The 12,413-nt window shown below is 36.6% G+C and overlaps 2 protein-coding genes across 2 annotated transcripts; both read right to left on the bottom strand.

The window, feature by feature from the left end:
- Positions 1-7,239: 7,239 nt before the first annotated feature.
- Positions 7,240-9,752, bottom strand: arl4aa (ADP-ribosylation factor-like 4aa). The gene is made up of 2 exons (XM_056756815.1): positions 9,640-9,752; positions 7,240-8,966 (listed from the first exon to the last, which is right to left on the bottom strand). The coding sequence occupies exon 2, from the start codon at positions 8,894-8,896 to the stop codon at positions 8,297-8,299; it is 600 nt and encodes a 199-aa protein (XP_056612793.1). The 5' UTR covers positions 8,897-8,966; positions 9,640-9,752; the 3' UTR covers positions 7,240-8,296.
- Positions 9,753-10,432: 680 nt separating this feature from the next.
- si:dkey-30e9.6 (uncharacterized protein LOC564083 homolog) lies at positions 10,433-11,917 on the bottom strand. The gene is made up of 4 exons (XM_056757536.1): positions 11,832-11,917; positions 11,121-11,597; positions 10,933-11,017; positions 10,433-10,643 (listed from the first exon to the last, which is right to left on the bottom strand). Exons 2-4 carry the CDS (start codon positions 11,565-11,567, stop codon positions 10,474-10,476), a joined length of 702 nt encoding a protein of 233 aa, XP_056613514.1. The 5' UTR covers positions 11,568-11,597; positions 11,832-11,917; the 3' UTR covers positions 10,433-10,473.
- Between the last annotated feature and the right edge of the window lie 496 nt (positions 11,918-12,413).

The following is a 12,413-nucleotide window of genomic DNA, read 5'->3' on the forward strand; positions in this document are numbered from 1 at the left end:
TTTAATGAATAGTTTTGTGCTTTGTAATTGGTTTACTGCTGTATTTTTCATTGGCTAATAGGCTGTTTAATGACATAACAAAGTTCATTGTGACAGCATGCCCCACTTTAATCATGAAGTGTGCACCTTTTCATATCTTACTGTACGATTTAACCCCCTTTTGTAATGCAATGTGAGGTTATTGGTGTTTTAATGTCTGGTTTGATGCTGGACTGTTATAGTATATGGCTGATGGTCTCTTTGAATCACACACACGCACGCACGCACGCACGCAGCAGCAGCTCGAGAGTCCGATGCGCCCGCAGTGTCTGATGTGGATCTGATGGAGTTATTGTAACCTCAGGATCACAGTGAACTCATTAGCTCGCGTGCTTCGCCGCTAATTTGGAGGGTTACGAACTGGATGTTAATTAATCACGAGCCTGGCAGAAAGCGATGGCCTAGCGAGGGGCCGTGAGCGCGCATATCAAACAGGCAGCCGCGCGCCCGCACAAGTGTTGTTGTTGCTGCGAAGAGCCAGAAAAAGAGAGTGAGACGCTTAAAATCAGTCTGCGATTATTTGATGAGGTTATTTCATTTGGCATCTCACACATTTGGGCGTCCAATTATTTAAAACTTTTGACCAGCGTTTGGATTTCAACACTGAATGTTTTAAATAGATTAGACCTTTCAAACTCGTGCCTTAACGTTATGATTAACGTTATAACCATTTCTGTCATTTAATTAAAGTTTTAAAGAGAGGGAGAAAACAATAAATGGCATAAAGCAAATAATAATAAAATCCATCTTAATACTTACTGATGTTTATGCCGTTGCACTGCACTCTGTCCAAATTACATCACTTCCTGGATGATGATGTCATCAATACATGCAGACAGGTGAAAGGTGATGGAATAAAAACCAATAAATGAATTACCAAGAACTAAGCTGTTCATTACAATTAAACAAAACACAATTCTTGAATAAATTGTCAATATCCACATAAACCAAAGTTTAAGCTAACTTCAAGTCACAATGTTAGTCCAGTTTATTACGAAAAATGGCTCTAACATGATAATGTATCAGGAATGATCTATTAGACTTTGTGACATTTTGTATTTTTATTTAATTAAAAATGAATGCTAGATTTTTTAAATCAGATTTTACTTTCCATAAAAAAATCAACATTAAATAACGTTTTAGTTATTTTTTATCCACTTATCATATTGTATTCATTTTTAAATATATTTAAAGGGGGAAGACTATGAGTGACACTTGTGACAGTATTGTCTTGTCAAAGTTGGCGAGTTGCTTTCTTTACATTTGAGACACAAGGGCGCCATCTAGCGAAATAAGACTAAGGTACATTGTTATTTGGTAACGCGCATCGCACCATTAACAATTGTTTAAATTGGCTGTAGCCTTTCATAGCCTAGTGTTTTTCTCAGTACTTATTTTTAAATAAAAACATTTGAAACTTGAAAAAGAATGCTCAAAAAAAATTGGCATTACAGGGTCAAGTATATGTATTTCATCCAAATAAAGATAAATTAATCAATAATAATAAAATAATAAGAGTTCATTAAAGCTGATCTCTCTTCGTTTTTTCAGTGTAATCATTAACTCTTGTGTACATCCGGTCAACCGTGAACATGAACAACACTTTTTTTTTATATAGCCTACAGTCAGCATCTTACACCCCACCTATCTTTCTATTCTCCTGCGTTGAAGTCAAATTAAACCATAGTTAAATTGTATTTCTCCCACTGTTTAAATAAAAAAAGGTTAGAAGTCGTAAAAATGATAAGAAAAATAAAAGCATGTTAATTGATATGTATTCATCTCCTGTGTTTTAACAACCTAAATTGGGAGAGATAATCAATTATCATGGGAAGTCACACTGCAGATGTTAACAAGCTTCACATGGGTGTTCATTTCAAATCCACCGCTGTTCAATTGTTTGATTACACAATAATAAATTACTTTTTTTATGAAACAGTGGTTAAAGATAATGAAAAATTGAAGAAGAAAAAGTTTTGTGGTCCTGTAAATAAACTTGGACACAGTGGTACAAAACACACAATGTTTTCACAATTGTTAATTGTTTGAAAACTTGACTATGATGTATACCTTTCTATTTTGTTGGTTGTTTCTTCTGCTGAATAAAGATCTTGACATGACAACTCATCACCAGTAGAGGGACATGTAGCATTCTTAATGCAATTATTGCTGGAAATTCACACACTTTAAATAAGTTTAAGCATACATTAAGATTATGTTGAGGTAAGAATAAAAATGTATACAACTTGTAAAGATAGTGGTAGTATGTATCTTTATGATAACAAAAATACAAAGATTAAACATAGTACCTGTTTCAGCAAAAAATGATGGTACATTCATTTTTGTCATTTAGTTAAAATGTGTCTTCAGTTGTTGCCTTTTTCAGTCGATTGCGCAATCTAGGGCATTTCACCAAACAACAATAAGGTACAATAACATGCATACTACTTTAATAGTAACAGAACAGCAAACCATATTACTTAAAACAGTCTTTGGAAGACAAAAGTTAAAGGAATAGTTGTGGGAGGAGGCTGCAGTAACATATTTGATCATCTAATCAGCCACATTAAGAAGCGGAAGATGCAGAGAGAGAGAGAGAGAGAGAGAGAGAGATGTAATCAGCATTAGCATATACCATTATTGCTATGCTGTAGGGACTCTACAACTTTAATCCCCAGAGGATGTCACGGAGCACTGTTAGGACTTGTGATAATGTTTGCCTGCGCCTGTGCTTTCAAAGCACACACCGCTAATTATGGCCTGAACAAAATCAACATTTATTACACGAGAACTGTTCAGTGTAAACAGGAGACTCAAGTCTCCAGAGGGGCTTTAAGAGAACTGGGGAAATGTGCTTACATCTGGTTCCTGGTGCGCTGGTGTTCTGGGATCAGATTTGCACTGTCAATGTCTGTTTTTGTCATGCTAATATTTAAATATCCAAATACATGTTAGTAAATATACCCACGTGACATGAGTAACCACATTCCACTTAATTATGTGGGAAAGTTTATGCAGTTGCAAACCTACTTTAGAAAATGTTTTTACTGTCAGTGTGCGTCTGCACAGACAGAAATCATTTAAAAAGTAAATACTGCAAATAATGTAAAACTGATATTTTTAAGCTTATTCAATGTTATAATACAATTTGTCTCTGCATCAAACTCTGCACACGCAATGAATACAAACAGGTCTGAAGTGGTTAAATGATGTTAGTGTTTTTTTGTATATGGCAACTAAATCCTCTGCAGTAAATATGAAAGTACAGTAAATGAACTGTGTACACGGTGGGGTTCCTGAAAGAACAAAATAACATATCAGACTCTCCCTCTCTCTCTCTCTCTCTCTCTCTCTCTTTAATTATATCAGAGAATGCGAGTGTGTGCATGTGCAGCTCTAATCAAGTCATGTTCGCCACATGTAACATCCTCACAGGAAATGAGTCACTGGTAAATGACCTGTTAACATGACAGGATATACCAAAACACTTACAGTTATTATCTTAATCTATAATCCAAAACGAAGTGATGTTTTGTCCTTTAAGTTTGAAGGCAGAACAAGTTTGCGCATTAGAAATATATTTGAATTTTCATTTGCGTGTGATGACAGTGCAGCTGTTTTATACTATACTTTACAATATAATTGACTTCCTCTCATTATATAATTCAATGAGGAAGATGCATTGTTTTAGGTTTGTTGTACCACATTTTATGTTATGTCGGTAAATGTTTTATTAGGCTGCAAAACATAAACAATTTAAGAATAATGTGGTTCATTATGTTACTTCAGGCCATGATAAACATAATTGTTCCCATGAGAAACTATGAAGCCAAATATTCTACTTCCTTCTGTGACATCAGATAAAAATCCAGATGATAAGGAAGAGTGAACACTAAAATGCAGATCACTTAAAACATTGGTCATTTACAGTATACAATACATGACATGTGTCACAGTACGTCACCAAATCACCTAGTAAGTTAAATTATCCCCAAAACTGCTGATGATGTGAGATTCACTTTTGTCAAGTATTAAAATAATTTTCAGTTTTTGAATCCTGTACAATGTACCGACCCTAGAACACTGTCTATGAAAAGTGTGTATCCAGCCGAGCAAGATTCCTGTTATCCATGTGATGGCTGTTTATTCCTCACTGAATGAGCTGCTGATAACACTGTGTTGTCCAGGACACCTCTGATTTCCTCAGAAGGATGCACCTGTGCCCTGTGGAAAAGCGTTTTTGCCACAGCAGCACGCAGAAAATCACAACAGAGCCCACGTCATCGGCTGCCCTGGAAGATGGATTGTATTTGCAGGCGTATGAAGCCGCTCACAGTTCCAAAAGTGCCAACAGCAGTGTGGTCCACAGGGCTGAAGAAAGACTTCCAACAGCTGCCGATTAGAAAGTGACAGAGAAAACTGTTATTGAAGCTCTTCAAACAAGGGATGAGTATATACACAACAAAACCAATGACTTATAAACCATTTTATAGGCACTGCGATTATTTCTTTCGAAAAATGTTTTGATACACTGCAACAAACTGCTCACTTACACTTTACCTTGTCACTTTACGTGATGTGATGTGAACCACCCAAATAAAGAGTAACATTTAAATCATCTTTGTGATGGCTGTAGGCTGTAGGTATTTTTGTCATCTATACTTTTTTATAATAGGCCAACATATCAATGTGGTTGTCTAACTGAATCAGTACTTTTTCAATAATTGACTCTTGTGCAAGGTGACAAGCTCTGCTCTTTATTTTTTATTGGTTCAATAGTTGCAAATCCCACATAAGAACATGAAGGGTGACCAATAGCAATGACTTAAAAATATAAAAAACACGAAAAATGGAGATACAAAGCTTCAGTCCAATAGCGCCGATATGTAATAAATTCTTAAATCAAGATTAATTTACTTGAGAAGCAAAGTAACCTAAGATATAAAGTCTTGTTTTCTGAAAGAAAATATAAAAGAATTAAAACAAGCAAAAATGCCCGAAAATGGGGTAAGAAAATTGATAACTTGACACTTAAAAAAGGGAGGAAATTATTTTTAGTTTTAAACGAAAACATTTTTTTTCAGAAAACAATACTTGATGTCTGTATGTATCTTGATTTAACAATATGCAGACAATGCAAGATACATTGTTTGATACTGTAGATACTTTTTAGATACTGCAAAACAATAACAAAACTGAGAAATTCATTCTTGCCGTGAGGAGGCTGAAAGTCAGAGTAATTGAATTTTGTTGGCCGGGCTGACTCAGTTCCTGTATTTCCTGTTATAAATGAAGGTGACTCACTGGGACACTTTATCCTAAAAGAAGTACAACAATCTACTGCAGGCAGGCATGACCTTTGTAATGATTTCACAGGTTTAATGTTTAATAAAGGTGTGATGCCTTTACATTCCACCGGTCAATCTTAACCAATAGATAACATTTGTAACCTGGGATTCATGGTTGGACAGATAGGTCAAGACTCAATCTCATTTATGACATTCCTTTGACTGTTGACCGAAATTAAGAGAGCGTAAGAGCATCAAAACCATACATATACTGTATTTGTAGAGTTTTTAAGCTCACACTATTGTGTAAACAAATATTTTATTGAAATACCTTGTGAACTGCTGATGGTGTGTGTCAGCATGTTTTTGCACGCATGCATGGTGACTCAACCATTACACATAAATGATTGTATTGCAACAACTTGGCCATTTATTTCTTGCTTTGCCGATCTGTAAAGACTTGTCTGCTCTAGAATTAAGGTCACAAAAATTGCCACATTGAGGAAACAAAAAGATAAACACCCGTGTAGTCTCATCTTTATTCTTCTCATTGCTCTCCCCCAGATCATATTTTGAGCTACTGAAAACATTCACCTTCCTCTGTACTGGCAGATGATAAATATTCGGTTTTCAGAGAGTTATCAGATGTACTCATTTAAACAGGGCGTTTAAATAAAGGGCAAAGAGGTAAAAGAGGCGGCGGGGGGATTCACACAACAGAATGTGGAATAAAACAAGTTTGACTTGACTGAGTTGTTCTTGTATTCACAGAAGGTGTTGTTAGCTAGTCTTTCATTAACATGCACTAATGTGACAGCTTTAATTCTCCATTTAAATGCTTCACAAATGATCACACTGCAGTCATTTATTGTCTAAGACCGGATCTTAAACTATCACCAAGACTACATCTTCAAGAATACAGTCTTTGCTATATCTAGGGGCAGAGGGATTCAATTGCTCTCAGCATTAGTATCCGTTTAGCAGACAATCCTAAGCAACTTTACATCCCAGTTGAAAATTGAGGTTCAGTGGCTTGCGCCCTGCTGGGGTTTAAAACAACTTTCCAGTTATCAGTCCACTACCATTTTTCAAACTAAACACGATTACGATATTTGCCTACATGTTATTTTCTGTGACAAAACACTCACATAAACCAGACATTATTTACTTGGTTTCAAAACACCGCAACAGTTTCCTAATCACATTACATTTGCCAGAAGGAACACTTGACATGGTCTATGTTTACAGAACTTCTTTGTCCACAACCTGAACTCAACAGACTGCTGGGAACTCTTTTTCGGACAAAAGGACGGTGAAAAACAGCTACACCTTGACCTCATCCTTCATGCTGGAATGAGAGGAGTGCAGAGCTGAACAAAAGCAGCCTGCCAACACGTCGTCATTAGATTCAAATGGGGGAGTTAGGGGGGCCTGCACAGAGGACCAGGTCGCTACACCTCTGTCTTTCCCACACAACCTCATCAACCGCACCGCAGAAGTTCAGAGATAACTAAACAGAAACTGAAATGTATGCATATAGATTACCTTGACAGATGACACAATGTCTAACATTTTGAAATAAGTAACAATGATTGTCATGTAACAAAACAAAATAGTCTCCTTTTGTCTGTTAAGACATTCTTTCAGAAGGGAAGGTAAACCGAAACAGACAGAGGTTTCCCTTATTCTTGGATTTTCCTCCCCAACAAGGGAAGGTAAACCGAGACAGAGGTTTCACTTATTCTTGGTTCTTTCTCACCAACAAAAGGCAACCGTAAACAGACGGCAGTAGTCTGCTGCAACAAGGAACTAGAAGCTGTAAAAGGATTAGGGTTGAAATTTGTTTATAAACTCAAGATAAAACAATAGATATGTTGTTTAAGTACTATAAAACCTTGGTATACTTCCTGGTTATGTAACATTAGTTGATGTAAAGGATTTAGGAAATATCACATCAAGACTAGATGATTTTAGGTTATTGCAAAACTGGCCAAGAAAAGTTTAGGCGAGAATCATTACGGACACAATAATATGATTTTCCATGCAATGACATTCATAAATTGTGTGAATTAATACAAACCGTATACATTCTCACTGTAAAGGAAAATCAAGTCATTTTCAAAACACGCAGGTGTGACATTGACCCGAATCAGTTCTGCGAAAGTGTGGGAAAGGAAACCGAGCTGCAGATTTTTTCCAGTATGTCATCATCCCAGCTCAGGATTACTGGCATGAGCGTGAAGAGTCCCAGTCTCAATTTATGGGGCAGACTGGAATTTAGAGGAGCGTGTGATATACAGCAGCCGAATCCCTGAATCAGTCCCACAAATCCAGTTCAGTCAGGTTTCTTTTCATATATGTTTGCAAAGGTTGACACATGCTAGATAAGAGTTCTTATCTGATTACAGAAGACAGAGGGTCTATGGTCCTGTAGGATACTTTACTAACCCAGAGAAGAATGTGGCAGTGCAAGGCACCAAGTACTCAAGCTTTCATTAGGAAAAGTTAAAGCGTATGAGGCCATTCTTAAATTTATACTTATACATTGATTAAACCAAATGTGTTTGGGTTAACCAATTACAATAGTGGGTGTTCAAGAAAACAATTGTAATTTGTGCAATTAACAACCCAATAAGTAATGTTTATGCCCTCAAAATATCCAAACTACATTCCAATGGTTGTCAAAAAACAAATGAAAATGGCAGGCGCAAGTTTCACAAGTCGAAGTTTGGACAAAACAGAAGGCCTTTTTATTTCAAATAAAACCTCCAAAAAGAATCATCATTTAGTGTTGCAAAACACAAACTATTAAGCTTTATATTAAGTTTACATAATGTCTAAGACAGATAATAAACAACTATAGTAGTAAACAACAAGAAACTGAACAACTAAAGTGCTTGTCAGCTCTAACCAACTTTTTTGGCACATAACAAAATGACTTTCGCTTGGTTTTCCTCCATATAACCCACTTATTTTCTCTTCTGCTGTTTAAGCATCTTCCTTCTTTTCAAGATCATGTCATAAAGTCTTTCTAGTCCTTCTCGTAGACCTTCACCAATGATGGCGCAAGTGGGCTGCAGGTGCCACGGAGTGGCGGGTCCCAGTTCTTTTAACGCCAGCATGGTCTCTATCTGTGAAAGCGACAGAGCCTGTCTCATGTCCTGCTTGTTAGCGATAATCAACACAGGCACGCCTTGATTCTCAGAGCAACGTGCAATTTTGTAAAGTTCAGTTTTAGCCTCTTCCATTCTCTCCCCGTCCAGAGAGTCCACAACAAACACGATGCCATCCGTGCCCCTAGTGTAGGACTTCCACAGAGGACGCAGTTTCTCCTGGCCTCCAACGTCCCAGAAGTGAAACGTTACTGACCGCGAGTCTCCGAAAGGTACTTTGACTTTCTCTGCATTGAAACCTTTGGTGGGGACAGTGTTGACAAACTCATTGAACTGCAGACGATACAACACGGTAGTTTTGCCTGCAGAGTCCAGGCCCAGAATAGCGATGTGTAGAGAATTACAGAAGGGAAGACTGGAGAGAAAGTTTGGATGCTCTGATACTCCGTTCCCCATCACGAGTGTGAAAATAATCCGTGCCGACCTTCCATATATCACCAATCACAGTGTCACATCCAATGCATAGCTAGAAAGCAAAGATAGAGTCATAACATTTATTTTGATGTATTTGATTGACAGGCACACAGAATCACAAACAAATATGCTTCCGTAAGGTGCGGTTATAAAGTCACGCACACATGTCTACTGTCCAGTGTTTATAAAGTAAGGTCAACGAAACCCTACTATACACGTACTTGTTATAATTTAACATAGTTTTCTAAAGACGAAATGTAATATAGGCAGAACTTGTTTCTAACAAATTCAGTATAAATAAATCAGCTTAGAGAAAAACATTTTTTAGTCGTCGCGTTATTTAATAGGAAAAGAGATATGAGTGATAACATACTAATGAAAGATTTCTGCTGACGCCGCGAGGAACTTTCTTTCTCTGGATGCGTCACGCGAGTCCACCTGTCGAATCGACTTTTTTGGACAAAGACGCCACGCAAACGGTTCATTACACAATACATGGGGCTAAACAGTGAGTATTGTCGTTATATATGAAAACAAAGCGAAACAAATTACACGACGGCAACTTTTGTGGTCATTTTTTCAGATGTTGGAAGCGCGTGAACCGCAGCCCACGCCTTGGCCCAATATAATAACGCGATTGTGAAACTTTCTTAAATGTTTTTAAATAAATATCCATATTTACTATGCATTTCCGCTTGTGCTACATATATAAGAGGAAGTCTTACCGTAATTTAGCGTCCAGACTTTGTCACAAAAGTATCATTCATTGACGTTCTCGCTCGGCTTCTCTCTACTGAAGGCAGGTCGCGTCTGCACGCACGCACGCGCTGCACAGCTCATTTGTTTACGTTTAAACTGATTGGTCAGCGAAGGACACGCGCCATTAATATGTATTCAGTTCGAGTCCATTTCAGTCCATTGTGCAACCCCATAAGGTGCATTGCTTTCTTGATTTCTTACAAATTTTGTTTAATTTGTCCTAATTTGTTTTTGGTTTATATCTCACAAATATTTATTAAAACAAAATAGTGTACATTCAAGAAGTAGATTATTTTATACATATCTTTATTTATTATTCCTGATAAAGCATCTCTATAAAAATACAATAAATTATACATTATTTTTGTTAAAAAAATAATACTCAGTCAAAATGAAAAAGTTTTTATTTATTTTTCTGATTATTTTGACTGTTTATTTAACAATTAGAAGAACTTTAGGCACATGTTGGTTGATTTTACATTTATGGTGTAATAATCTTTGTTTTAATAAAACAGTATTGTTTCTTAAGCGGAATAGTTGTCAGTTAACACTAGCTTTATCTACAACATGCATTTGGCAGATGGATTCATCTGACTCGCCTATAGAAACATTATCTGTAAGATTATGCATTATCTATATAAGACCATTCATTCTTTTGTATAAAAATGTTTTATTTTCTCCAGGACTGTGTCAACTTTTCCTCAACTCTCCCCATTAAAGCACTATATGCACCTCTTCTGCGCATATGTCTCTGTAACAAACAAATAAATATGTTAATAAGTCAAAAGGGTAATAAAATGTCATAAATGTGACTTTGTTCTGCTCACTGAATAAGATGCAGATTTTGGTGGCCACGGCATCTTTGGTAGAACTAGCATTGAGTCCCATTTAGGATCAGCAGGCTTGAAAGTGTCCATTTTGCTCAGTTTGTCTCTGTGAGAGATGTTCAGATCATGCTGGCTTTCTGCAACTGTAAATATTAAAATATAACGCAAACACACATTTTAGTTATATGGTATAAGACTACTGGCTGAATCAGTGTGACATCTGGCTATTATGCATGCATAATCAATATTCTGTTTGATCAATTTTAAATAAGGTTGTAAATGTAAGATTACGCTGTTTACATTGAGGATATGCACAAATGGTAATGCAGCGTAATCCTACATTTACAACCTTTTTTTAAATTGATCAAACAGAATATTGATTATGCATGTCTTCACAAATCATGCATGGTGTCTTGATGAAAACTTATTTACCTGTTCTTAGGTATTCAGATTTAAAAATTAAACCACCAGAATCCTTGTCCAATGAGGTGATTATGTCTGGCATTCCTTCAGCACACTGCAATAAAATAAGAAGTGTATAGATTATGAATAAATGCTGCCATCTAGTGTTTACATTGTACAGAACAGCTATATGAGCAGTCATCTTATAAGACACTTACAGGTCTAAAGTTATGAGGTTTGGGATCTTTGTATGGCCCCATGGGATACTTTCCTGTTTTCGCAAACAACAGTTTTGACTCTAGTGAGTCTGGTGGCTTGTAATATGTGATAAATGGTTTTGCTTTATATCTCTTTTGCTCAAGTCCAGGTAATAATGAGGGAGTCGTTTTGTTCATATTTTCCGAAATGATGGATTTATCTACCAGGCTATCTTTGGATTTAAAAAGGTGAGCATTTTTTCTTTTGATTCGTGGCAGACCCATAGATTTGTACAGTTTTGGGGTGAAGTCAGGTGCTTTGATGCTCCATGGATCAGGGGGAACTCCTGGGTGTGGTGAGACGCGTCTATAAATGTGACCAGAGGTCAAGTTTTGACACGCAGGGAAAAGCATCTTTCTACTGATGTCCGCAGATGTAGAAGTATCCAAAGACTTGAAAAGATTCATTGTGAATCAGCCTTGTGTCCTGGAAATAAACTGAACAATGCACACAACTGCTATGATATCTTTACAGTGGGATGAATATTTGCTAGAAGTCATATCGATTTTTTTACAAGTTACAGAGTTTAATTTAGAGCACAGACATTTGCATTTAGGAATTGAAGCCATGCATATTTCAGAATCATGAACACAGTAACCATTACAGTAAAAGTTTTAGCATCCAAACATTTCAAACAAGGGAACACACTTTGAAGCAACGCAAACCTATACCTTTAAAGCTCAGTGGTGGGTCATGCATCCATGGCTAGAATAGAGCATTTGATATAGTTTAAATTGGTGTGATTAATGAAGAAAAATTTCCAGCTTACCACAGAGCTTGAAATACAACAGAAAGAGGTTGCCAGGCAGCGTGAGTTTCAAGTTCTCATTCATAGAGAGAGAGAGAGAGAGAGAGCAGTAGGACATTGTTCATGGAACAAAGAGATGGCTAAGCAACCAAAAAACTGAATTCAAGTCATGTCGGCCTGGGACACTTTAAAACTTTTCATTACAAGGAACACATGTGACCCTGGATAACAAAACCAGTCATAAGTAGCACAGGAACATTTTTAGTGAAAGCCAAAAATACATTGTATTGGTCAATATTACAGATTTTTATTTTATGCCAAAAATCATTAGGATGTTAAGAAAAGTTCATGTTCCATGAAGATATTTTGTAAATTTCCTACACTAATTATATTAAAACTTTATTTTTGTGAGTCGATGGCCTGCTACAGCACCTCTGATGGACAATTTTAAAGACACCCTCAGATTCCAGAGTTATAAATGTCTGTATCTTCGCCATATATTGTC

The sequence above is a fragment of the Triplophysa dalaica genome, chromosome 9 (genome assembly GCF_015846415.1).
Source record: "Triplophysa dalaica isolate WHDGS20190420 chromosome 9, ASM1584641v1, whole genome shotgun sequence".
NCBI lineage: Eukaryota > Metazoa > Chordata > Actinopteri > Cypriniformes > Nemacheilidae > Triplophysa > Triplophysa dalaica.

What these genes read in the sequence shown, in the direction of transcription:
- si:dkey-30e9.6 (XM_056757536.1), bottom strand. Translation starts at nt 11,567, where the DNA reads ATGAATCTTTTCAAGTCTTTGGATACTTCTACATCTGCGGACATCAGT. An exon ending in AACCTCATAACTTTAGACCT is followed by an intron (nt 11,018 to 11,120) that starts GTAAGTGTCTTA and finishes ATTTTATTGCAG; the next exon opens with TGTGCTGAAGGAATGCCAGA. An exon ending in ATCTGAATACCTAAGAACAG is followed by an intron (nt 10,644 to 10,932) that starts GTAAATAAGTTT and finishes TAATATTTACAG; the next exon opens with TTGCAGAAAGCCAGCATGAT.
- arl4aa (XM_056756815.1), bottom strand. Translation starts at nt 8,896, where the DNA reads ATGGGGAACGGAGTATCAGAGCATCCAAACTTTCTCTCCAGTCTTCCC.